This window comes from Podarcis muralis, chromosome 13, assembly GCF_964188315.1.
Source record: "Podarcis muralis chromosome 13, rPodMur119.hap1.1, whole genome shotgun sequence".
Classification (NCBI taxonomy): Eukaryota; Metazoa; Chordata; class Lepidosauria; order Squamata; family Lacertidae; genus Podarcis; species Podarcis muralis.
In genome coordinates, this window is record NC_135667.1 from 15,953,404 (window position 1) to 15,980,147 (window position 26,744).

Sequence of the window (26,744 nt, forward strand, 5' to 3'; positions counted from 1 at the left end):
GTGTGCTCATTCATAAGAGTCACTGGCAGATCAGCTATTATCTCCCTTCCCTCAGATTGGGTGACATTATGCTTAGATCACTCTACATAGGCTTGCCACTTTCCTCTAGTTGCTAAAGAGAACAATCAGTACCTGTGTACTCCACACCAAGCTTAGGCCAGTTTGACTGTATACGTCCTTAAAATATTCTTACTAAATTATCATGGCAGTCACACAATATCATTTGCATTTTGTGAAATTAATACTACAGTAAAAAAAGGGGGGGGAATGTAGTTTGTATTAACAATGTGCCAGGGAAAACTACTGAATTTCAGTAGTGCTTTCAGTAGTGAGTTTTTTGTGTGTTTGCTACATTTCCAACCTAAGTGTTATACGAAAGAAGATGAAAAGCTCTATTGTTATTGGTTCCCGAAAGTTCACTTTACCTTGCCATCCACTTTGAAGAAAGTGCTTTTACCTGTCAGCCTCACCCACCTCATAGGGTTGTTGTGTAGATAAAACTGGGGGAACAGAGAAGAACCTCATATGATGCCTTTTACTCATTGAAAGAAAGGAACAATATACATAAGGAAATGATGCAGCAGATACTTTTGTATGTCTAAGTGGCCCAAATCAGTCCTTGGATTCCAGCCGCCCTTTCTATTCTGGTTCCCCACAAAAGTCTCAAAGGAACGAACAGAAAGCAGAAGGATTATGTTCCTCTTCTCAATTTGTTGCTAAGGTTTGCAAAATCCTAAATCTTGATTCTTGCAAAAAATAATAATAATCAAACAAACCCAGAGATCAATCATCCCAAGTCAAGATACTGCTTCTGGGCCAAGGGTACAGCAGCTGATTCAAAACTTTCTATCTTTTCCAGATCACAACCACCTTAGCTCTAATGAAGGTTAAGTAAAGCTGCAGAAACAGTGATCTTATAAATTTTAGCACTACAAGCTTTACAAGGTTGGTTGGCCTTGCTGTTCACATGGACTGTTCACACCTGATGTGACCAAAAAAACCACTGGGAAATATGCACACGCCAACACTAGAGAAGGGGAACTCACAGCTGAGAAACAGAACTACACATTTCACCAGGTGGCAGGAAATACTGAAGGCTTTCTGACTGCTAGTCACCTGATTTTTTATTCACCTTTAAAAATACCATAGGCAAAAGCCAATACAGTGGTAGCTCGGGTTACATACGCTTCAGGTTACATACACTTCAGGTTACAGACTCCGCTAACCCAGAAATATTACCTCGGGTTAAGAACTTTACCTCAGGATGAGAACAGAAATCGTGCGGCAGCAGCGGGAGGCCCCATTAGCTAAAGTGGTACCTCAGGTTAAGAACAGTTTCAGGTTAAGAACAGACCTCCAGAACGAATTAAGTACTTAACCCGAGGTACCACTGTAGGTGTAACTAACCAAAGCAGTTGCACTTGCAGTGTCGTCGCAATGGGGGCGGCGGGGGGAGGTGTGCCCCCAGTGCCATCTCTGGGGGGGGTGACAAGAAGGCACCACACAGGGGCTCGCCCCGCCGTGGCAGCGCGAGCAGCCATTGCGCCGCCGCAGTCGCATGTGGAGGGTCCTCCGTTTGCGGCTGCAGCCGTGAGCAGAGGGTCCTGGCACCGTCCGTATGGCGCTGAAGCAAACCGCCATGTGCAGCGCATGTGCGGCATTGCTATGTATGGCGTATGCATCGTACGTAGGGACGTTGCACATGCACCCTATGTAGCAATGCCCTGCCTTTGTGTCACAATGCCTTTGTTGGCCCCTGTGCACTTGAATAAAATATTGAGGGGGGGTTTGAAGCCCTGCTCTGCATAATCAATCACAAGACGCAGCACACACAACCATTTGAATGGCAATGGCCACCAACTTGGGGGTGGGCAGCCCCATTAAATATTTTATTGGGGGGCTGAAGGGATGCGGCCCCTAGTAGTCAGCTCCTATGGTTGTAGGAACATGGTCCTCCCAGCAAAATATACTGGGGAAATGTAATTTCCTTGAAATGAAAGCAGGATGCCTGCATTAGACCCTTGCAGCAACAGAATGAGGAGGACTGAGCATGATAAAATAGTTACCCCTGCAAAGTTCCCATCAGCTACATAAAAATATTTTTTGCTTCTCAAAGCATTGCTCAATACTGCAGCTCTTTTCCATCTCTCTCACACGACCCGCTGCTGTGGCTTTGCTCACAATGTTGTCAGGTGGCTGCAGCCCATAAGTGCACATTCTGGCTGATACAAGCCACATCGCAGTGGTTTGGCTGCTTTAAAACCCACTTCCTTGTCTCGTGAACATCTAACTGTTGTGCCCCCTTTTCTTTGTCTTTTAAAGAAAAGGAGAGAAACATTTGCTCCCTAGGATCTATCCATTAAATGTGCCACACTTTAAAGAGGCAATTTGGTGTCCTTTTCCAACTTAATGTGCAACATACTTCATGGCTGGATATCCATAAAGTGATTGCAATGGGATTAGCGGCTGGGCTAGATGTGCTCTTAGGGTCTTTTTCAGCCTCGTGGCACTTGATGGTTTGAACAGGAGAGTGCTAAGAGAACCAGGATTACTTTGGTGGCCTGGCAAAGTGGCAAAATACTTTTCCACATTACTAAGGTTGCTGCCTCTAGCTCTTTCGGAAGAGGAGAGCATTTTGGAAAGAGGCCTAAGCTTTATCCCTCACTCCTCTGAGCTCTGAAATGTGCTGACTGAGTCTGTGTGAGCAAAGATAACATATTGAGAAGCTACATCAGGGAGAGGTTTAGAGAAGAGTCGGGCTGCAGGTCAGAGTGTAAAACGCAGCTCTTGAAACATCACTGGGGTGCAAACCTTCTCCCCCACTCCAAAATCTGGTGGCAGTCAGGGTATGTTAAGCATGCCATGAATCTATGCCGAATCTATATGTGAATAAACCATGTATCCCAGAATGCCTTAAGAGCGGCTCCAGATTGGTATATTCTGTCAAAGGTTTCTGACAAATACAGTGGTGGGTTTATTCTGCTTTAGTTTGTGTCCTGATGTTTCCCCAATGCTAGCACATTATTGTCATCTGGAAAGGAAAAACATAAACCTGAACGTTGTCATAAGGGCAATCCAGGCAGAGAATATAACAACTCTTGGTCAGCTGTTAAGGCAGACCCACTCTCCTGGTAGACCTTTCAGAATCAGCAGGGCTACAGATGCATGATGGAAAGGGTAGCTGGAAGGCTCAATTGTCATGTCCCAGTGGCCTTCTAGCAGCCCAACCAGCAGGACTGGGCCAAGACATTTTGGCACCTGAGGTGAACCACAAAATAGAGTGAAGATCTACCTCAGGAACAAGGGGGGACTAAAGAGCTACATCTGGAACAAGGTTTAGAATAAGGGTTCACCAGGAGGCTGCTGTAGAGGCGGTCTAGGGAGGGGCTGCCGAGGAGACAGTAGATCCAGACTCCAAGGAGTGTGCTGCAGCCGTCACTGTCACTGCGGAAGTGGCAGCAAAGTTATCCCCACCACAGTAGAATTGCTATTAAAAAAAAATTAAAAATCCTATCTGTATATCACATATATCACACCTCCATTTAACTTATAAGAGGACTTTAGAAAGGGAGCTGATTCCTGAAAAATAATAACTTTAGCAATTCAAGCTCACAAAATTTTAACAAGACATTGTCAAAAAGCATAAACACACAAATCAGGGACAGTGATTTGCCCGAGACAGGGAGGAGATAAGAACTGTCCCTAATAAACAGGGATAACTGAAGCATTTGTCATATTCCTCCAGGACTTGAATTTTTAAGGGATATATGCCAAGAACACATCATCTAAAATTGGCAGAAGTGACACATCAGTGAGAGCTAGAAACTTTATTTTCCTCACCCAGCAAAAGAAATAGACACAAGCTGATTAGTCTGACCAAATATAGCCCTGGGGGAGAAGTCTGTCGTTCATCCGCTTGTGGTAAACTTCCTTGCTATTTAAAAATACAGATATATGAAAAATTCAACTTCCTCTTTCCTGTACTTTGGCGACCAGTGGTGAGGTGATGTAGAGAAATAATAGCAGGACAGAAATGACTATATGGGATTATTTATGGCTGAGTCCAGCACTGCAATACCACTTTTGTGCAGTGACGTGAACTCACTGCATTTGCAAGCTGACCTTGTGTTTCTCTTGGAAGCAGACGGGAAGAAAGAAATTCAAAATTAAAATGACACTGTCATCACAAATATAGTATCCTGCTTCCTTTTTTTATAGATAGATAGATAGATAAGGGAAATGTATTGGGGTCAGACCTGAGGAAGCTTTATATGTAGAGCTGCACTCCATGTTATTGGACTACAACTCCCATTAGTCCAAGCTATTTTGGCTAAAAGCCAAGGATAATAGGAGTTGTCATCCAAAAACATCAGAAGAACATCACACTGGCTATTCTTGACCTAAATAGCAATATATTTGTATAGGTTTGTTGTGGGTCAAGTCTGATTTATCCATGAAACCCTTAGAGGCTTGTGGTTCTGTGTCCAGTTTCTTTGTAAGATAATTGCTTTAGCTGGCCAGCTAAGTAGCATAATTTACATGTCCAAAGAAGTTGCCCTGTTGCCTTAAGGGAAAAATTGGAGCAACCCTCTTCCATCCCTCACCTAATTGGAAGTGACTATACCTTGTAAGGAGGGGGACGCGGGTGGCGCTGTGCGTAAAACCTCAGCGCCTAGGACTTGCCGATCGCATGGTCGGCGGTTCGAAGCTCCCGTCGTTCGGTCCCAGCGCCTGCCAACCTAGCAGTTCGAAAGCACCCCCGGGTGCAAGTAGATAAATAGGGACCGCTTACCAGCGGGAAGGTAAACGGCGTTCCGTGTGCTGCGCTGGCTCGCCAGATGCAGCTTGTCACGCTGGCCACGTGACCCGGAAGTGTCTTCGGACAGCGCTAGCCCCCGGCCTATAGAGTGAGATGGGCGCACAACCCCAGAGTCTGTCAAGACTGGCCCGTACGGGCAGGGGTACCTTTACCTTACTATACCTTGTAAGGTAGAAGAAAAATAGCCAGAGTATCACCAGAGATTGGTGAGTTAATTGTGTTCAAGGTCCTTGCATTAATTTACAAGGTTCTTGACAACTTTGGCGAAGGATCCCTCAGGGACCACTTGATCCCTCATTCCAGGGGAGTCACTGGGAGTTGTTCCCCCGTGGCTCAGATGCACAGCTTGTACCCACCAGGTGCAAGCATTCGATATTATGGGCCCAGTTTTATGGAACTCTCTTCCAGATGTGATGAGTCAGCCCCACCTACTGAATTCTTTTTTTATTCCAGCATGCATTTTAACTGAAGTCTGGTTTTATAATTTTAACTCTTCGTTGCATTGCATCAGATTGTAATTAAGCGGCATATAAATCGTCAAAGGAAATAAGGGATCAATTAATATTTCCAAAGAGCCCTGTTGACATCTTTTATACCAGCTACTAGAAATCACAACGGCGGGGACGGCGGAGCGCTCTTGCCAGCTCGCTGGATTTCCCAAAGGCATCCCATGAGAACAGGGGTGCTGGATTAGATGGGGCTCTGGCCTGATCCAGCGACAAGAGGGCATTCTGCTAACTTGCTGCAAACCATCATGCTTAAGAAAAAACCACCATCAGCAGCGGCAAAGCGGGAGAGCAAAGAGTTAAAACCACAGAGCGACCGCGGCATTCCCAGCTTTCTGCCAGCCAGGCTGGTGGTTCCTGAAGATGTTGGAGATCGCTGCAGGAAAAGAGAAGGGGAGCTCTAATAAAGGGTGCACCTTCCTCCGTGGCTGCTTCTCCCTCCAGCTGGGCTTTGCTGGCTGGTGGATGCTTTAAGCCACCTGGGGAGGCGGCTTGTGCCAGGAGCCATCCGGAGGGGGAGGCGGGGATGGTGATGTCAGGGGCACAAATACCCTGAGTTCGGTAAGTTGGCCGGGCGTGGGCGAAGGGAGAAAGAGAAAGAGGACTGATGTGTGCTATATATATGTGATCATAGCGTTGGGGGCCCGACGATCATCTAGTCCAGCCCCCTCTGCGATGCAGAAATATGCAGCTGGCGCATACGGGGATCGAACCTGCAACCTTGGCGTTCTCATCAACGCGTTCCAACCAACTGAGAGAGAGGCGGGCAGAAAGGAGATGAACGGCGCAGGGAAACGGCAGTGGAATGCAGTGGGTGGGAGAGAAGATATAATGGGTGTTCTATAGTATAATGCTTAGGAATGAATTGTAGCTTTACTTGCGGATATTTAATTATACATTGCATGCCGAAAAAGAAAGGTAAACAAAAGGGAGGACCAAAAAAAGAAAATGCACATCTCACTGCAGGATCCAACATAGTAATTCTCCCCCAATAGTTGCAATGGCAAAGTCCGGTAAACGTTTATAAAGAAACCCTCATTATTTACAGCACAATCCTAAGCAGGTCTGGTCAGAATTGAGTCCTGAATTCAAGGTGAGTTACTCCCAGAAAAGTGGGATTAATATTGCAGCATTAAGGTACTACAAGGGGTTGAACCTTTGATCTTAATTTTATTTACTTACAGCTTTATTAGTATTATTTTATTTATTTTATTCATTAAATTTATATATTCTCTTACAATAGTGCCAGCTGCTTGCTGCCTGCCTGCCTCCTATTGTCCTCCAGCCACATTTTATTCCAGTACTGGATAAGCAGCTGCAATATCTCTCTAGTTTTGTTGTACATTCTGATTCCTTCCTACAGGTGTTTAAAACTACTAAGGGTATAATATAGTGTTCTTGAGTGCTCAAAGTCCTTCGTGTACAATGATCTCAGTAACCCTTCCAACCACCATGTAATATAGGTCAATATTATTCCCCTCATATTGTAGCTTGGGACAGGGTGGGACTGGGACTGAGAATGAGAAATAGGAAGCAGTGTAAAGGTAGCCTTTTTAATAATGTGCTTTAACTTCTGTAGTGGGCTGACCATCATGGTGGTTGTGTGAATTATATGACCTTGCTGTTCCCATTTTGCAGATAAGGGCCTTATTAAATACGGAGAAGTCAACATTTGGATCCATCTTCAGAATCTACTTTATCAGTGATTCCTTTGGCCCAGTCCTCTGTTTTGCATGCCCTTACATAATGCTTATTCCTTCCCTCTCTTTGTTCTTTCCCTGTGTTGAATTATAGACTGTAACCTTCTCAGGGCAGGGACCTGTTTTCTTGTACTGTGTAAAGTTCTATGCACACTAATGGCACTATGCAAATATATAATAAAAAAAACATGCATGAGGGAATCAACCTTTTTATAATAAATTGAGTGGAGCATACACAGACACACACACACGTACACACATACAAATAGCATTTTACAATAAAAGCTCAGTTAGGAGTTGAAATTACACTAGAGCCATTTTTTACCATGTTTATATTCTGTTTCTTTTCTCATTTTTACATTTAACTTTTATAAAATTAACTCAGATTAACGTTTTGTATTGTCGTGTAGTTCAGGCATTTTAGTGCTCTCCCATCATTGCTTTTTGTTGTTGTTGTGGGTAGGGGTGCCCGAAAAATAAAAGGTTGAAAGCAAATGGGAAGAAAACAGCATATTTCATCCTACCTCATCCAGCATATTTCACCCTACCTCATCCATTAGAAATGCCCCTAATTTAAATACAAAAGACACACACAGGAAACCAGTAGAAAGGATTTTGTGGGGGGACCAATAGTAAGAACAGTAATAACCAAGGTACATTATATAAGATAGAGGATACCAAGGAAAAGAAAAATAGAGAGGGGAAAAGAGAAGGGGTGGGGAGAAGGAAGGAAGGAAGGAAGGAAGGAAGGAAGGAAGGAAGGAAGGAAGGAAGAAAGAGAGAGAGAGAAAAGGGTGGAGAAAAGTGTGTGTGTGTGTGAGAGAGAGAGAGAGAGAGAGATTGTATATGTAGTGCAGAGGAAAGGTATTTGAAAATGGGTTGTGTGTGTGTGTTATCACTAACCCAGTGTTTCCCAACCGGTGTTCCGCGGCACACTAGTGTGCCGCGAGACGTTGCCTGGTGTGCCGTGGGAGGGAGGCGGGCGAGTCGGGCGGCGAGAGGATCGGGCGCGGCGGAGGCCAGCCCCGCGCTTGGAGAGGACGCAGCAGCCGTCGCCAAACCCGATCCTCCTCCTCCTGCTCCGCCGCCGGCCGATCCTCTTGGCTCTCGGCCGGGAGGAGCCTGCGGCGACGGGGCGGGCGCCGAAGTTGGCGCGCCTCCTCGGCAGCGCCTTCGTCCTCCTCCTCCTGCCTCTGCTCTCCTCCGGCGGCGGGGGCGCGCCGCCGCCGGATCCGCGCGCAGCCTCTCGCCTCTGCCCCTCGCCGCGCCGGCCCAGCCAGTCAGCCAGCCGAGGGCGGGCGCGCTCTCGCTCCTCGCTCGCTGTTTCCGTGGCCGCGCCCGTCGCCAGCCCCGCGGGACGACGCTGCGACGGGCGGCCCTGTGTCGCGAGGGGCGGAGCCCAGGGGAAAGGACCGCCCAGCAGGCGCGGCTGAGGCGCGCATGCGTGGCTGGGGGGGTGCGCGCCCTCTGCTCTCTGCCTCTCTCCCCCTCCCCCCTCTGGACCCCGCGCGCGAGGCTCTCCGGGGGCGGGAAAAGGGTTTCCCTCAGGCGGAAGGCCCCGTGGGAGCCGGGAGGGGGGCAGCCGCTGCTCTGGCTCCCCCCCCCGCCCCGAACCGGCTCTTCCTTTCGGTTCTGGCGGGGAGCGCGCTCTCCCCCCCCCCTTGCGCTCCGCTTTCCCCTCAGAAGAGCCCCCTGCTCCCCGTAATCGAGGGTGATCGTGCCCAGGGGCTCGCCAGATCCCCCTCCAGCCGTCTCTTAGTCCCCACACGATCCCAGGAGCGCGACGTGGAAGTGTGTGGACACCCGCAAAGGTCAGGGATGCTTCTCAAACCGCCAAGAGGCAAAGCCAACGTCCCTCTCACCTGGCCCAGGAGTCCCAGATGCGCCAGTTCTCAACAACAAATGCATAGAACAGGGTGTGCAACCCAAGTGAATCACTATTTTAAGCCATTCCGGGGGGGGGGGGGGGGGAGATGCAACCCATTCTTAAATCTTTCCTACTGAAAATGACCTAAAAGTGTTACATTTGGACGGATCGCCCCCATAACTAATGTTGCATCATCTCACTATTTGCAGCAAGCATATACATTCTTTTCCACGGTTAACTTTTGTATACCTCAGAGCACCAAAGTTTATTTCCTAATTGCTTACTGATCTGCTGGTGAAGCAAGTTTTCTCTTGACTCCCCTTTGAACCATCAACATATCCTTTCATTACCTTCTATGCTGTTACTATTTTTTTTTTTTTTTTACATAAGTAAAAAGTGACCTTTCCCCATCTGGCATGGTGGTGTGCCTCGAGATTTTTTTCATGAAACAAGTGTGCCTTTGCCCAAAAAAGGTTGGGAAACACTGCACTAACCCTTTCATTCCAATGACTTATAAAAAGGACCCATCATTTTAAGAACTTGATCTCTTGTTGGTTTCTGACTTCTCGAGTAAGGCATTTTAATGCATTTTACCACTTCTCATAATTTCTCTGGTCAGTCTTTGCATTGGGGGTGGGGGTCGCTTCATCCAATAAAAAACTATTAATAATAATAATAAATCAAAATTCCAAGAATTCAGAATTTTATCCCTCTGAACAAAATACAGTAGGTTAGCTTTCTATATATATGTGTGTGCTTTGGAATTCATGGTAGCTGTTAACATATCTAAAATAAAGGTATCTTCTAATGAAAATGAGTTACTAAGTATAAATACCATTAAAGAAATTGTGGAAAGAAGTACAATATTAGCTTCCCAAATTGCAAACCAGGGGTGTTTACTGGTCAAAGCATTTGACATAGATGGGTAATAACTCTCTTTTAGGCCCCTAAACTCATTGGGCTTGGCTAAACCTACCTTACCTGTTTGTTTTTCAGCATTTGTAGGCTCTTCTATATCAAAAAGTTCTCAGGACAGCTGAATTAACCCAAAAAGTTAAAAGACAACAATAGGAAAATTAATAGAATACAATGTGAAGCAGAATTTAAATTCCACATTAAGCTCAGAAACAAAAAGGGGAGTGTCAAAAATGAAAACAGCAAGATTTAAAAGCCCTAGGAAATTAAGGTTAGTGCCAAGGAAGCCTCTCTGTGGAGGGTGTGCCACCACTGAAAATACCCTTCGATTCATTTGACATCTCTCCCCTGCTGGGGACACCTAAAGAAGATCCTCCAGCTTTGATCTCAGGGTCCAGGTAGGTACGTTAGGAGAGGCAACCCTTCAGGTACCCCCGTTCCATGCTATGAAGGGCCTTAAAACAGCATTTTGAATATGTTCCAGAAACAGACTGTGAGCCAATGCATATGCCAAAATAACGTGTATGGTGTAAGAGGTTTTTAACACTCAGCCCCAGCGAGCAATCTTGCTGCCATGTTCCTTACCAGCCGGAGTTTCTGGATAGTTTTCAAAGGCAGTCCCCTCCACCTCACGACATGTTGTAATAACCCAGATGCGAGATTACATGGGCATGGATCACCAGAGCAAGGCTTTCTCTGCCCTGGTAGAGTTATAGCTGTCCCAGCTCCTGCCAAGCTAGCAGTTCGAAAGCATACCAGTACAAGTAGATAAATAGGTACCGCTGTGGCGGGAAGCTAAATGGCGTTTCCATGCACTCATGGCTTCTGTCACGGTGTCCCGTTGCACCAGAAGTGGTATAGTCATGCTGGCCAGATGACCCAGAATGCTGTCTGTGGACAAACACCAGCTCTCTCAGCCTGAAAGCGAGATGAGTGCCACATCCCATAGTTGCCTCTGACTGGACTTAACAGTCGAGGGGTCCTTTACCTATAGCTGGGGTACAAACCTAGGCTGGGAAGAGGCACTCTGAGTTAATGACTAAGATTGCTCCACAAGTACCTCTGAACTACAAAACTGGCCCTTGAGGGAGAGTGCAACCTCCTACAGAACAGGTTGAACACAGAGGAACCACCTATTAACAGTACCAACAACATTTTGTCTGGATTGAGCCTTGTTTATTGGCCCTCATCCAATCCATTTCCACGTCAAGCCACTGATTTAACAACACACCTCACCTGGGTTTTGATGAAAAAGATAACTAGAACCCAGAGTTACCTGCAAATCCCCCAATGACCTCACACAGTTAAATAGCATGTTTTGAAGATAAAGAGGAGGATATAACCCAATTTATGGAGGTTAACCTGACCTTTTAAAAGGGACTGTTTGCTCCTGTAAGATCATTTAGAATTAGATCATCTGAGGAAATTCTATTCATGGTACCACACTACAGAATTTCATAGGGCAGTGACCCCAAACCAGGCATTTTCTATTGTTGCCCCTCTTCTATGAAAGTCCCTTCCCTCTGCCATACATTGCTTCAAATATCTTCTAAAGGCATATATTTTTACCAAGACCTTCCCTGACCAATAAGATTGGGGCCTGTTTTTATCTGTTTGAATTCCCGTTTTTATATGCTTCAATTTGCTTTTACATTCCATTTTGCTGGTTTTATGTTGTATTTTGTTTTAAAGATATTGTTCTGCTGCTTTTAAGTTGTACACTACATAGAGATTTTTAAAATATTAAGCAGGTTTTCAACATAATGGCAAGGAAATAGAAAAGACTCCTAAATGATTCTTGACAGAGCTTGTGCGATCCATAACCCCATTTCTGTGTTGTTTTTTGTCAGTCTCAGTCCAGGATCTCATGTCCTCCAGGCTCCTAGAATGGAGCAGGAAGAGGATCTGATTACCCAGAGTTCAAGAGATCTACCTGAGGCTCCTAGAGGACACATAGCAAGCGGTGGGCCTGGGATGGGGGGACTTGCGGGCGAGCCGGCCCCTTACAAGTGCTCTGTTTGCCGAAAGAGGTTCAACAAGACATCCAACCTGGTCCAGCACGAGAAGATCCACACGGGCGAGAAGCCCTACAAATGCTTGCAGTGCGGGAAAAGGTTCACTCGGAGCAACAACCTGGCCGAGCACGAGAGGATCCACACGGGAGAGAAGCCTTTCAAATGTCCCGAGTGCGGGAAGACCTTCAACCGCAGCTCCATTCTCCTCAGGCACCGGAGGATCCATACGGGAGACAAGCCCTACAAGTGCCCCCGGTGCGGGAAGAGTTTCAACGAGAGCGCCCGGCTCCGGGTGCACCAAAGGACTCACCTGACGGAGGTGGCCTACCTCATCGACAGCAACGGGGAGGCCACTGCCATCGACACGAGCGGCGTGGCCCACAGCTGCTCCGACTGCGGCAAGACCTTCAGCCTCTACTCCAACCTGACGAAGCACCAAAGGATTCACACGGGCGAGAAGCCGTACCGGTGCGCCCAGTGCGGGGTCCACTTCAGCGAGGCCTCCAACCTGATCCGCCACCAGAGGTACCACGCGCGGGACAAGCCCTTCCAGTGTCCCATGTGCCAGAAGAGCTTCGGCCAGAGTTCGCACCTCATCCAGCACCAGCGCATCCACACGGGCGAGCGGCCCCACAAGTGCCCGGACTGCGGAAAGAGCTTCATCGAGAACTCAACGCTGAGGAAGCACCAGCGGATCCACACCGGGGAGAGGCCCCACCGGTGCGTGGAGTGCGGCAAGAGCTTCAGCCTCAGCTCCCACCTGGTGACGCACCAGAGGAGCCACACCGGGGAGCGGCCTTACAAATGTGAGGAGTGCGGGAAGGGCTTTGCCGACACATCCTCCCTCATCATCCACCGGCGGAGCCACACCGGGGAGAAGCCCTACAAGTGCGATGTGTGCGGCAAGGCCTTTGTGCTGAGCTCCGTCTACCTGAACCACCGCCGGACTCACACCGGGGAGAAGCCTTTTGGCTGCCCCGACTGCGGCCGCGCCTTCCGCCAGTGGTCGCAGCTGGTCATTCACCGGAGACTCCACACGGGGGAGCGGCCCTACAAATGTCCCTATTGCAACAAGGGGTTCTGCGACAGCTCCACCCTGACGAAGCACAAAAGGACCCACACAGGAGAGAAGCCAAACACGTGCGCCGAGTGCGGGGTGAGCTTCGGCTCGAAGGCGCAGCTGGTGGAGCATCAGGCGCTGCACGGGGGAGAGGCGTCCGCTCTGGCTATCCTGTAGCCCACAGCTGGCCATTGAGAACCTTGCCTTGGAGGTCCAGATGCCGTTGGACTCTTCATCCCATCATCCCCAGTAGCTGTGGCCAGTGGTGAGGGATGATGGGATTTGTAGTCTATCAACATCTGGATGCGCCATTCTTGCCTTTATTTTTGCGGTGTGTATGGGATAGCTCTACTGGCTGTTTGCTCATCTCTGTATTCATTCTTGACCCTTTGCCTTCCAGTGCCAGTGAGCATGGCAACTTTCGCCTCGTCGCTTAGTGTGAGGTGCGTTGGTTGCTGGGCATGCAAACAGGTATGAGATGAAGGTGGACATCGGAGTGGTGACTGGTAATGTCGCACAGGCATTGTTGCCTGCCAGAAGCAGGGGAAAGCAGAGGTGTTCCCCTCATTGGTTTCCACAGATGGGCACATAGGTGGGGGCTCCTTTCACAAACAGGCTATTATCCTCCCCTCACTCTTTACTTTCAGATGATGCTCCTATGTGCACCAGCAAAACAGTGGACAGACTCACAAAGTATGGAACGCTGAAAGATGCACACTTGAGATTTTTTTTTTTTTAAAGGAGTAGAAAACCTGTCCTCTGTTTTTTCTCTGTGTAGAATTTTGAGAGTATAAGAACAGAAATTTCTCTAGCATAGCACTGTTATTAAGGGTTAACAATTACCACAGCTGCTATTTTTTCCTGCATTCCACTTGGTGCTACAAAATATTTTTTTTCTCTCCTTGTGAAAGAAATATCCCACCATCCATGGATTTCACGGAAGAGACCCAATGTGCCAATTCAGTGTGTGTCCATAAAACTTTTTTTAATTGTCTTTTTACATTTTTTAAAAAAAATGTCTTTGAAAGGACCCCAAAGCCAATAGCACTGCTTCCTCGGGTATAAGGAGCAGCATGGGAACTTTTGGCCCTGTTTAAATCACCCAAAGCTTGCTCGGTTGTCACACAAAATATAGTTAAGATTAACTATGGCTTGTTGAAAGAAGCTGACTTCAAACCACAAGAAGCTGACCTATTTTCAACAAGCGGGGCTGTCTCTGTGGCTCTCAGAGGGTTGGCTCAGCCTTAATCCAGCCCTCAGGCTAAAAGGGACCCTTGCCCTGCACTAAACTATGGTTTAGCTTTCGTGTGAAATGCACATGTGCAAAAAGTAATCCAAACATTTTCCAAAACACTATATTTTTGTGTTTGCCCTTGCATTTGTCAATTCTGTTTTGGTCTGTTCAATCTTCAAATGTTTGTTTCCTCCGAGTGATGAAATTTGAAGTTATGCAAGAGCTGAATGCTTGATTTAATGGAAACTCCTTCCAGGAGCTGCTCTAACGTTCAAGAAAATCCACAATGCTTCATCTTGTAGGGATATTTGGTTTTCCCTTTGAGAGACTAAGATTTTGAAAGAGTGGTGAGCCAAAGGGGCCAAAAACAGACTGGACATTATTCCATAATGTTCTGTCAGCTCTGAAAAGAAAGATGGCCAATGATGGTCTTCTCTTTAGGCCTTAAAATCCTTCCAAGAAGGATTGCAATATTTAGTCAATTATTTGATTAAAAGCATTGATAAAGGAGATGCCCCCACAATTAATTGGAAAGAAGATCAAGATGCATTTAATTGACTCAAATGCCTGATTTCTAACACCAGTATCTGGGTATTAGAAGTGGGGATAATGAAACTAATGGGGCACTGAATAACTTTCCCTAAGTTTTGTTGTATAGCACACTAGGGCCTAGAGAGGGGATCAGCAACCAGAGCCCCCTGGGTCTAATCAAATTTCCCAGAGGATGCTCTCTTTCCCCCAACATAGAAGGCAAAGAGATGTAGTAATATTGCCATCTGTGGGATCCTCCTCATGCTGATGGAGGGGAGGAGCTTGAGGGAATACCTCGATTTGCCCATCAAGAAAACAAGTGTTTTATTTTTGTATATGAGACCATTTAGGAAGGGCAGGCTTTGGACAGTGGCTTAAGGACCAAGATCATCACACTTCATTCCTCTTGAAATCAGTGGGAGCAAAGTAATCGTGGCTACCTTGTCCCATTGATTTCCATAGGCGCCGACTCCATGGGGCCTGAGGGGGCCCGAGCCCCCTCAAAAATTCGTTTGGGGGGGCTCTGCCCCCCCAATAATTTAAGAAAATTATTAGTTCGGCCTCATTACGCCCCCCCCCCCCGGCGATTCTCTGCCAGCCGCTTCATTCCGCTTCCACGCGCCTCAGATAAAAGGTGAAGCGCACCGCTACCTTCTGTCGCCTCCGTCACTTCCCGGCTTCGTCTCCCTTCGTCCCCGCCCACTCTTGGTTCTTCGGCGCTCCTGCTTAGCCGGCAACAGTGGAGACTGCGACCCGCTCCGAACCGGCGCTCTCCAGGCGTGAAAAACCCGCGAGGGGGTCTTCCCATCTGCCGCCCGGAGCTGCGCGCAGCTTCTCTGCTGGAAGCGCGAAGTCGCCGAGGGGATGGAGCACGGGAAAAGCAGGAGGAGGAGACCGGAGGCGCCCAAAATAAAACTGTAACGGCATTCAGCACTCCGCCTCCCTGGTGGGATCCCGCACGGGCGGGCGGGCAAACGAAGAACCGAGGGAGAAAGTCTGCCTTTCAGCCCCGGCTGACTGACAGCTGGTTCAAAGCGCAGTCGCCGCTCCGGCTTTCTCTGCACCGGCCGCGCCCGCCCCCCGCCAGCCTAGTTGGCTCCACCCTCCCCGGTATGGGCCCCCCCGATATTTTTTATAAGTCGGCGCCCCTGTTGATTTCAGTAGAAGATAAGTGCAACTAGCTTGGATTCAGCTCATTTGAATTATGGGCGAGGCATGTGGGTAATGATGAGTTATATGAAACTTTGGAAGGAGAAGTGATGGGGACAAAAACTTCCCTCAGGACTGATTTTGCGCCTTGGCGTCAAACCACAAAGAGAGGAAGCTGTGCTCTTTGTGTGGGAAGAGGACCAACCAGCGTAGAAGCTCTGAAAGATCTTCCCTCCAAAATAAGGTGCCCTTCAGGTCTTTGCCCTGTTGCTCTTTTTGTGGTAAAGGTGGTTAAGAATCACTTGAAAAGTGCATAGAGCTGAAGGAGGAAGTCGAAGGAATGCCACTCTTTGCCTACTTCCTCTGTCAGCACTGTGCTTCTCAAGGCTTAGGTTATTTCTCCTGGATTCGGCCGTTACCCAGTTCCCTCAGAAAAGCAAAATGTGTGTTGTCAGGGGTGGGGATAGAGAAGTGGCCAGAGGGGATGATGCCCAGGGACCTAAACGGACTGATAATCCCTCTCCTAAAGAAAAGCATCCTGATAATATTTCCATGCTATTGGGGAGAAGGACAAGAGTTTATTTTGGAGTGCAAAGTTTTCCAATATCTACCACACTAACTTGTAAGTCCATTTTTTAGCTGAACCAACACACATGACAACTGTCTGGATCCTTTTTTTTTTAATATACGTGAATTTTATTATATAATATACAGCAGTGTGAGGGTAAAAAGTTGGCGGCAGAAGGAAAACCACATGCTCCTTGGACTCCCGACCCAAGTTCTATCATAATAAAAGCCTCAATTTGGGTTTACACCGTAAGATTTTTTTAAAAAAATGACCCTGATAAAGTAAAACTGCAAGCTCAGGCACATTCCCCCACCCACCCATTCCCTTCCTCCTTGATTCTTTAAAACCCAAACCAAAAGTGTTTTAATTATTTGCAATGCAGGGCTTTTTAAAAACTGCAACATGCAAAGGGAGGTGGGGTGGGATGCCACTTCTTTCCTCAACACCAGCCAGTCATCTCCCATTAGGGAGGCTTCACTCTTGCCATACCACAAACCTCCTTAGGACTCTAAGGGTCCCTAAGGGAGAGGCATCTTCCCAAATCCCACTGACAGCTCACAGATATAACCCTTGGGGTGCTGTCAAAGCTGTTTACACGTAAACTCGCCCCAAAATCTCTGCCACTGAAGGATGGGCCACAGTTACTGCTGTCTCTCCCCTCTTGTAGTTGAACCATTTTAGATCATACTTGATCACAATCGTAAGTGCTTTAGGGCAGCCCCAAAGTGAAATAGCCCCTCACCTTGCACCCGAAGGCCAAAGCGGTAAAAGATACCAAAGGACCTGGAAGTAAAGGGTTTTTCCCCCTGCCTCCCACCTGAACGGCTTTTATGGCTTGAGAATAGAGAGATGGGTTTCAGGTGCTTCCTTTCTGACACCGGACGGCATTGCGGGAACAGACTTCACAGGGAGCGGAGGGGGTGTCGCTTCTTTATGGCCCCACCTTCTACCTGGATGACATCGCCAGCTAGTCTTGTGTGAGTTGCGGCTTAAGGCACTGCCTCCTGTCTGAAGCGCTGGCGCTGTGTGGGTGTGGCTTAAAGTAGCATGTGATGGGGTGAGGGCCAAGGATTGGCTGCTCGTGGCTGCGGTGGGATTGGCTCCTGAGTAGAGTGGGAGAAGCGGACAAGTCCAGCTTCTCGCCTTTGGCTAGAGGCGTGGCTTTGGCAATCGTGTGGTGGCTCCGCCGGGGTGGAACCCATAAGGCACAGGCCTCTCCCATGCGTGGCAGTGGGTGTGGCTCGGTCAAAGGCTGGGATTGGTGGGCCTTCCCCCTTCCCATGCTGGTAGCGGGCATGGCACGGCCGTGGCGCCCTCCTGGTCACCCAAAGAGCTTGATGAAGCAAGGGTGGCAGTAGGGTTTGTCGTTCTGCTCCTTGAAGGTGCCCTTGTTGAGCTGCTTGAGGCAGAAGGCGCAGACAAAATGCTCAGGGTGGAACTTGCGCGCCATGGCCGTGATGCAGCGGCCGGTGATGGGCTTCTCGCAGCCCGAACAGAGCGAGCCGCGCTGCTTGTGGTAGTGGATCTCGCAGAACGGGCGGCCGGCGTGCTCAAAGAAGCTCCCGTTCACAAATGGCGTGTAGCATTCCTGCAGCGGGGAGAAAGGCAGAGGCGTTTCAGCAGTTTGAAAGGCAACGTGAAAAAATTACTTTTAAACAACTTACAAAAATACGCCAGGGCCTAAAAATACACATCTCGGGAGTCAACGGCCATGGTAAACAGGTGCATGTTCAGCATTCGCCAAAAAATGCACATTGAAGGTGCCACACACCCCTGTGTAGGGAACAACTCTTATTTAGTGGCCCAGCTGCATCTTGTTTTCTACATCTTGTGTATTTTTTATTTTTATTTTTGGTGCTCACACTTTCAGCATGCTCCTCAATTTCCCTTTTTGTTAACTTATGTTTGCTTTGCCAGAATTTGTGCTCCTTTTCGTTTCCTCACTTGGGCAAGACCTTCCACTGTTGAGGAGAAGCTTTGTTGCTTGTAAACCACGTGCCAATATCTTATTGGACTTGATCGCTTCCTTTCTTACTTTCTAGATGAGCTTCTGTTATTGTGGCTTTAAATAACCTCCAGATTGGAGGTGGGGGTGGGCCTGGATAAATTTATCCCTCTTAACTGCTCTTAATTATTTTAAAAATCAATTCCTCTTTTCAAATCCAATGGGATAATGCTGGATTTTCTCAGAAATTTTCAATTGAGGTGATAGCACTACGGTCAGTGCCACTCGCATCTCACACCAAGTCCTGGACACTGTGGTTTGGATCCAATGTTAATTCTACTCAATGTAGACCCATTGAAACTAATGACCAATACTAATTTAGGTCCATTGATTTTAACTGGGCTACTCTTGAGTACAATTAACATTGGGAAATGGAAGTTATCGCCCCCCCCCCCAAAAAAATTCCTGATATCTCAGCTGCCTCCCTCCACCAACTGCTGTTCACATCAGCAAGGCTTCCTTAGCATCAGCCCCCTATTCCCCCCCCCCCACCAGCTGAGTTACAATTCCCAGAGTGAAGAGGGATAGATTCCTAAACATCTCTGGAAATCGTAGCTCTGTGAGGAGAATAGGGGCTTCCTAACAACAAACCACAGCTCCCAGAATTCTGTGGGGGAAGCCATGGCTGTTTAAAGTGTATCACAGTGCTTTAAATGTATTGAGTAAACACAGCTCATGTCCAGATTTTCATTCGCTGATCCCCAACACCCACCCACCAATTTTTGCAGGAAAAGTTCCCTGCGGGGCTTTGGGCGGAGCCCTAATTAACCCATCACTTTCTCACTTGGCTGCCTCCCTCGCTGGCTTCCCCACACCCCCACAAAGCCCTGCCAGCCATAGGGCCCCTGTCCAGACATGCATACCCTGCAAACAAAGCATTCTGGGTGCCACAAGGCATTCAGGGCCGAGATGTAGTTCTCCAAGATGGCCTGGCTGCACCCCTGGCAGCGGGTGGAGAAGAGCTCATAGAAGTCCTGGCGGCAGTACTGCTTCCCGTCCTTCTCGTGGAAGCCTGCGGGGAACAACAAGGACTCCTTGAACTGAGCGATTGCCGCTTGTTTCCGTGGATGGAGGATTGGGGTGGGCTGTCCACACTTTTGCCATGTTCACTTTTGCAGACCCTCCGAGTGTCCCTATTTTCCTGGGGCAGTCCTGGATTTACAGAAGCCCTCCCAGTTTCTGATCCAAACCCAGAATTTCCTGCTTTTACCTTAGGAAGTCAGCTATTTTCAGCGGAGAATTGTTGGAGAGTGGGCAATTGGCATACGGCCCCGGGAAGGCTTCCCACAAGAAAAATGTGGCCCTCAGTTTGAGGACGTTTCCCTGTCTCTGCTCTAGCCATGTTTGACTCTCATAAACAACAGCAAGCTTACACATAAAGTACAAACAGGCCTATAATTCTTTATCCACTATTTCCAAGAAAGGCTAATCATGCCTCTGTGTGTGTGTGTGTGTGTGTGTGTGTGTGTGTGTGTGTGTGTGTTTGTTGTTTTTCTTCCCTGCCCATCATTTGAGGGGCCACTCACTAAGGCCCCGCCGACACTCACCTTCCTCCCCAAATGGCCGCCCACACTTGACGCAGCAGAAGTGCTCTGGGTGCCAGTTCTTATCCAATGCGGTCACCATTTTCTACAGGAGTCGGGTAGATGCGGGGCAGAGGGGAAAAGGAGGTCGCGTCAATGAGGAAACAGCAACTTGGCGGCAAAGCAGCAAACTAGACACGACAGACCTGTGTTTTCCAGGCTTGGCCTCTTTGGTGTCTCCTTGCCACTCTGGCACCCACAAACAGTCTCCATAAATATCCCCTCCCAAAAAATGACAATGTGCAAGAGATCATTTGCACCTCCTGTTCAGTTCCTGTATGGACTGGAACATGCCCACATATCCATATTCTGTGGTCCTATCTCTTCTCCCACTCTTTCACATGTGGCAGCCATTTTGTGTTGAGCCATGCTGTCGCCACGGCAGCCATTTTTTGAACGGCGCCCCAGCACTTGCTCAAAAATCCAGACGTGCCAAGGCAAGCACTAAATACTGTTGTCATATTCAGTAACATTTTCTGGATTACACTGAATTCAGACACACTGCCCATGCCTGGAGTGCCGTTTTAGGTTTCAGCAGGAAGGGAGAGGAAAGGAGTTTTGGTCTAGGGGACAATAGTCAGGTTCAAAGGATTGCTCTTGATATACTCCAACTGTAAAAGTGCAAAAGGTCTGGTGGGGGGGGGGAGCGGTGTATTTTAAGAACATTTGGCACAATTACTTTTTTTGCAGCACGTAATGACCAGAGATCTAGGAGACATAGTCTGAATCACCAAAGAAGGCACCAGCAGCCCTCTCCACAAAAGAATAAAACAGAAATGATGCCTCAGGGTGGTCTATCTCACAGCATGAAACTGAAGGAAATTAATGAGGGGTAGCCAATGTAATGCATCAAAATGTAGTTGGACTACAACTCCCATCATCCTTAACCATTGGCTACATCTTCTGGGGCTGATGGGAGCTGGAGTCCAACAACCACCGGAGGGTACCATGTGCACCAGCCCTGAAATAATAGCTCAGTCGGTAGAGCATGAGACCCTTAATCTCAGGGTTATGAGTTTGAGCCCCACATCAGACAAAAGATTCCTGCCTCACAAAGCTTGGTTGCCTCTAACTGTGATGTTATTTCCCTGTATATTTTTTTAAAATAGGCTTTTTTGTGTGCAAATCTTTTGTAAGGCACTGAGAGTCTCTCGGGGCTGTACAGTATTCTACAACCATCTGTAAGGAAGTAGGGACCAGCTGAGGGTTAGGGCAACTCACGTCCAGGATGGGTTCATTGCAGAGTCCACAGCGGGGCGAAAAGAGCTGGAAGTAGTCCCTCTCGCAGTAGGGGGCGCCATCCTTCTCAAAGAAGTTGCTGCCCCCCATCTCCTTCTGGCAGTGGCTACACACGAAATGCTCGGGGTGCCAGGTACTTCCCAGTGCTGTGACCACCTGGGCAAATGGGAGCGGGGAGAGGAGGCAGGGAAAGCAAAGATCCATCTGAGTTCAGGTAGCGACAGATGATTCTGGGGCTCGCAAGTTTTGAGAGGGAGCACATCATGCGTACCACACGGGGTGGTGCACCTCTGCTTCTCATGCTACATCCAGCAGTGGCCAAGAACTTCCAAAGATGTTGTGAGCGACAATTGCGGCAAGATTCCGTGGCCCTTGAAAATGGCCGACGGCACGCACAAAAACTACTTGGTTGAGGAGCCCTTCCCTAATCCCAAATCCACCTTTCTCCAGCCTGGTCTTCCCCCGGTTTGGGTTTGGCAATCATTTATCTGCCCCACCTGCTGACCCCTCCAAGGAGAAGCCCGTTCTCCACCAGCGGCCAGCACTCACCTGCCCTGCGATGGGTTTCTGGCAGGATGCGCACAGCCCCTTTGCAGTGGTGGAGATCCCTTGGCGGCTGAGATCCGACTCCAACATCACAAGCATGCTGTCCAGGTTCCCGCTCGGCTGCGCTGAGGAGGTCTGTGGGGGCGCAGCAGCGGGGCTGGGGCAGACGGATGAGACCACCGGCAGCTGCGCTGAGGAGACTCGGGCAGGTGCTGGAGGGGGCGACACAGTGGTGGAGGTGGAGGCTCCTGGGAGCTAGAAGGTCAGAGATGGATATGGGTAGAGCTGAGATTTCTCACCAAAAAAAACCAAACAAAAAAACATTTCCAGACAACTTTGAATGTTTCCTCTCTTCCTGCCCCGAACCAATGGAGAATTTCCATCCTCCCATCGAGCACATTTGGGTGAAATGGCCTCAGTTTCAGCACCCATGAATTTTGGCACGCCTGTGTGTCTAGCTTTAATATTGCTCCATCTTACTTCATTATTGTTGAAGGCAGTAAATACTCCCTGCTCCTTCCAGTCCCCTCTTTGCCCATTGCTCCCCTCATCCACCAATATGCACTAGCTACAAAGTGCCACTTAAAAAAAAAAAAGTTAGAAAATTTCACGTCCCCCAGCATAATATTTGGCGAAATCCCCCTCCCCTCAATTTTGCTGCTTGCAAATAGCAAGTGGAATATTTGGCTGGCAATTGTCACTTTGTTTAAATAGCATAAATAGCTTTGGCAACTTTGCTAGGTTTAGCTGCCTCACTCTGCAGCCATAATGACTAGAAACTTGCCTTTTTTTAAAAAAAGAAATCTGGGCTTTTCAGGTTCATAATTCTGCACACAATCCCTGTATTTGCAAGTTCCTATTGCCAAATCGCGAACAGCCCTGGAAGTAACCCCTCTCCACCCCTTCTTCAGTCCCAGTGGTACCCAAGCCCCACACTCACATTGCTCTGGACCCGGAAATCTGACAGGGAGGCCATCAGCTTGTCCAGCTCCAAGGTGGCAGACGTAGCCGATGGCTTTGCAGGCGGAGGAGCTGCTGACCTGAGAGTAAGAACAAAGCGTCAAGGGGCAGGAACAAAGATCCAGTTCTCTCAATTGCAATTTGATTCTGAGATATTTTACAGATCCTTCATTTTAGTGACACGAGTTCAAAGCCCACTTTGGCAGCCATCTACAGGCGCACTGATGGCTTCTGTACTTTAGTATGAGGAATCCACCAGCACGGCTTCCTTTACCCTAGTAGCACTGGGACAGGAAAATTCTCCCTTCCATGAAACTCTGAAAGATACAGACGCTCTCTCAGGTGAGGGGGCTGGCAACACCAGGTCCCACCTCTCCCATAAGCTCTGTTCTGTAGTCTGTATATGGGAATATAGTAGCAAACTCATCCTCACTGGGATGCTGTGAAAGCAACTCAAAGTGTTTGCATTTGAACCTGGTTAAGATCTTAGGAGTGTCTGTGGGGTAGAAGAATGAAGGCAAGCTGTACTAGGGCTGCCATACGTCCAGGATTTCTAAGGCGGAAGTGATATCTGGGGGCAAGCAAACCGAAAATCAGTGGGTTTATTTGAGATTTTGTTTAAAAAAAAAAGCTCAGCAACTTTGGGGTTTGACTAAAAATGTTTAGGAAAACTATTGGGTTTTGCTAAAAAAAAAAACCACAACAACTATCCTGGTTTTTACTTTTTGAAATATGGCAATCCTAGCCGTACGGCAGTGGTCCAAAGACCTAATTAGCCCATGAAGCCACTCCCCTTAAACCACACCCACGTGACCTGGCACCAAATGTGGCATCAGGTATGGACATGGTTGCAAAGGAACCAACCGGGAGCTTAAAGTGAGCCCCCAATTGTTCCTTTGCAAGCAAGGCTCCCTCTTGGTGCTGATCAGCTGACAGGGATCCCTGCTGGGGCCAGAAGTCTGCCTTGGAAGGAAACCACCAGCAGAGGAAAAATGCAAGAGGACTTCAAAGGCCTCTGTGTAAGCAATGATCAGCTGAGCCCCTTGGAACTTTGGCAGCTGTCAGTCACCTGACACCATTCTGGTCCCGCCCACCTGTCAATGTTGGCCCACAAAGTGGGATGGTGGGAATTCATAATCTGCCCCCCCCCCCCACGCCAGATCCAGTTCCCCACCTCTGCTGGGGAAACTATGGGCCTCCTGATATATTCTGAACTCCGATTCCCATCCTCCCTACCAGCTGGTCATGGGAGTTGGAGCTGATGGGAGTTGGAGTCCAGCAACACCTGGAGAGCCACAGGTTGTGCCTACATAGATCATTAGGATGGAAATGGGAGCTTGCAACAAACATTCATTTGCCAAGACCCAAAGCGCAGCTCTTTTGGTGCAGTGCCTTTGCTTGCCATTGATCGCCCATACTACCCCATCAACCATCTGCTTACCGGGAAATGGAGCTGCCGTCTATAGATTCTTCCGGCCTGTCTTTGCCCTTGTCTCCACCTGGGCTTTTGCTGGTTGGGAACTGAGACATTATTTCATCTGGGATGAGGAGAGAGAGAATGAGAATACATCTTTTTTATCACTTGCCATTTCACATCCTTGCCAGGAGATGGCAGCACTGATGTGCTTCTAACAGCAAGAAGGGCACTCAAGCAGCACTTTGGTCCGGGGCCAGGGCTCAGAGCCACAAAAGACTGGAACCACTCCATAACATGGTGGCAGTGCCTCTGAGAATTTGCAGAGTGTCCCCCTCACACTGCTTAGCATGTCTTGGATGAGCCTAAAGGCCTTTCACCATCTGAAAGTGAGGCAATGCATTCTGCTGCTGTTTCACTGCCTCTGTTCTAGGGATTTTGTACTGTCTTGATTGCAATGTACCGTATTTTTTGCCCTATAGGGCGCACCGGCCCATAGGGCGCACCTAGTGTTTTTTTTGGGGGGGGGAATAAAGAAAAAAAATTATTTCCCCCCCAGGCGCGGGGCTGGGGCGCGGGAACCCCGACTCCAGCCCCCAGAACAGGCTGCTATCCGCAAGCCTAGGGAGCCCGGCGGGAACTCCCACGGGCTCCCAAGGCTTGCGGATAGCTTCCTGAAGCCTGGAGAGCGAGAGGGGTCTGTGCGCACCGACCCCTCTCGCTCTCCAGGCTTCAGCGAAAGCCTGTATTCGCCCCATAGGACGCACACACATTTCCCCTTCATTTTTGGAGGGGGGAAAGTGTGTCCTATAGGGCGAAAAATACGGTATTTTGCCTCTTGCCTTTTGGATTTGATATCACGCTTTATGTTTTCAAAGCTTTGTAAGTCGCTTAGGGGCGTATTACAGGGAACCAGGCAGAGGGCCTTATCAGTGGTGGCACCCACCCTGTGGAACAACTTCCCATCAGATGTCAAGGAAATAAACAACTATCTGACTTTTAGAAGACATCTGAAGGCAGCCCTGTTTAGGGAAGTTTTTAATGTTTGATGTTCTGTTGTGTTTTTAATTCTGTTGGGAGCCGCCCAGAGTGGCTGGGAAACCCAGCCAGATGGGTGGGGTATTAATAATAATAATAATAATAATAATAATAATAATAATAATAATAATTCATAAACCGAGTGGATAAATAATAATAAAAAAACCAGCCAGGTATCACCAGGAGTTTCCGCTTACACTGTCTTTAAAAAGGTAGAAGATGCAGCCTCTGCAGACCGTCCCCCTCTGTCCATCTCCTGCTGTAGCCAGCAGGGGTCTAGTTTTACCTCACAGCCTGGGCTCACCCTCCCAAGAGGCAGAGTGAGGCAGCTACCTCAGGCGGCAAATTCGGAGCGGCAGAAAGTGGCTAGAAATGTCTGCCGTGTGGTCTGCCCCAGGTTGGGACCTGGCCTCCTCATGCAGGAACAAAGGAACAAAGCACATGGCACAAGGGGAACCTGCAATGTTGTGCTTCGTTGCAGGAAATAGCAAGAGCCCCACGGGGCCCCACAGCTCATGAGGCCAATCCCTACTGCTCCCCAACTTAGCGTGCAAGAGACATCACTCAGCTTGCAGCGTCCTTCAAGCTTTGTTCCCCAGATGTTGTCGGACTACAAATCCCATCATCCCAGGCCAGCTTAGCCAGTGGTCAGGGAACGATGGGAGCTGTAGCCCAACAAAGAATGCTGAGAGCACAGGACACCCAGAGCAAACTGTGGGCTGCTTGTCGAAAACAGGGAGGCTGGTCCAGTCGTCCTGACAGGGTTGAAGGGAGAGAGCTTCATTAGGAGACACGAGATGCAAGGTGTAAGGGGAGCAGAGAACGTCACCCTCAGGGCTTCATCTGACTCACAACAAATCCAGGCTCAGCATCGGGACCTGAGCCAGTGCCATAGCCTGGAGTGTGTGACCTCATCGCTAAACGAAAACAATGCAATGCCTCTGAGCAAGGGCAACCGTTGCCTGCTCTCAAACACTGGAGATTGGAAAAGGACCCTGGCAGGCAGGATAAGTCAGCTCCAAGGGATATTTAAGAACACAAGAGGAAATCCTCTTGGTCCAGCAATTCATGGCCAGCCTGAGAAACTCACAGACCGCAGACTGCAGCAGTCGCTCCTTGTTCCCCGTTCCCAGCAGAGCTGTGCCACAACTTATATACAGAGGCTCTGTCAGTGGGGAAGGGCTGTAGGAGCTCAGTGCCTTGCGCTCGGAAAACACCAGGTTCAAACCCCAGCACCTCCAGGTAGCAATACTACTTGTCTGAAATTTTGGACAGCTGCTGCCAGCCAGTGTAGGAGGTGCTGAGTTGATGGGCCATGCCCCTGACTCAGAATAAGGCAGCTTCTTATGTTTCCCACTGTGGTTTGTGTTTTTAAACCTACGCTAGCATCTTCTCGTGGCCGCGTGTGAGAAATGCATGCACATACAACAGATAAATAATTCCTCTCACTGTTCCATTAGAGTCTTCACTCTCCTTCTCTCTCTCTCTGGAAATCCACACCCCAAGCACCATTTCCCACCCCACTTGGCGTACCTGTGATGTTGAACTGGGTCGCGTTGAGTTCCTGCAGGAGCCGGTCCAGCTCGCAAAGTCCG

General features: G+C 48.6%; 2 protein-coding genes across 5 annotated transcripts in view; one reads left to right on the top strand and one right to left on the bottom strand.

Moving 5' to 3' along the window:
• The first annotated feature begins 5,511 nt into the window (after positions 1-5,511).
• Positions 5,512-16,608, top strand: LOC114583709 (uncharacterized). Of its 4 annotated transcripts, none has more exons than XR_013390358.1 (3): positions 5,512-5,886; positions 6,374-6,418; positions 6,964-7,551. XR_013390358.1 is itself a non-coding variant. In XM_028705093.2 (3 exons), the coding sequence occupies exon 3, from the start codon at positions 11,695-11,697 to the stop codon at positions 13,057-13,059; it is 1,365 nt and encodes a 454-aa protein (XP_028560926.2). In that variant the 5' UTR covers positions 5,663-5,886; positions 6,374-6,418; positions 11,658-11,694; the 3' UTR covers positions 13,060-16,608. The 4 variants fall into 4 exon arrangements, 3 of the variants coding, with proteins under 3 accessions (XP_028560926.2, XP_028560925.2, XP_077773118.1); XM_028705093.2 differs by lacking the exon at positions 6,964-7,551 and adding an exon at positions 11,658-16,608 and having other exon boundaries at positions 5,663-5,886; XM_028705092.2 differs by lacking the exons at positions 6,374-6,418; positions 6,964-7,551 and adding an exon at positions 11,658-16,608 and having other exon boundaries at positions 5,664-5,886.
• Positions 16,609-16,830: 222 nt separating this feature from the next.
• The window catches only part of TGFB1I1 (transforming growth factor beta 1 induced transcript 1), a 21,698-nt gene continuing 11,784 nt past the window's right edge, over positions 16,831-26,744 (bottom strand). Inside the window, exons 4-11 of the mRNA XM_077918117.1 lie at positions 26,683-26,738; positions 24,139-24,235; positions 22,678-22,777; positions 21,741-21,992; positions 21,174-21,347; positions 19,917-19,998; positions 19,233-19,381; positions 16,831-17,952 (exon numbers count right to left, since the gene is read on the bottom strand). Of these exons, the coding sequence (XP_077774243.1) occupies positions 17,686-17,952; positions 19,233-19,381; positions 19,917-19,998; positions 21,174-21,347; positions 21,741-21,992; positions 22,678-22,777; positions 24,139-24,235; positions 26,683-26,738 (1,177 nt within the window). The 3' untranslated portion in view covers positions 16,831-17,685. The remainder of the gene's footprint in view (positions 17,953-19,232; positions 19,382-19,916; positions 19,999-21,173; positions 21,348-21,740; positions 21,993-22,677; positions 22,778-24,138; positions 24,236-26,682; positions 26,739-26,744) is intronic.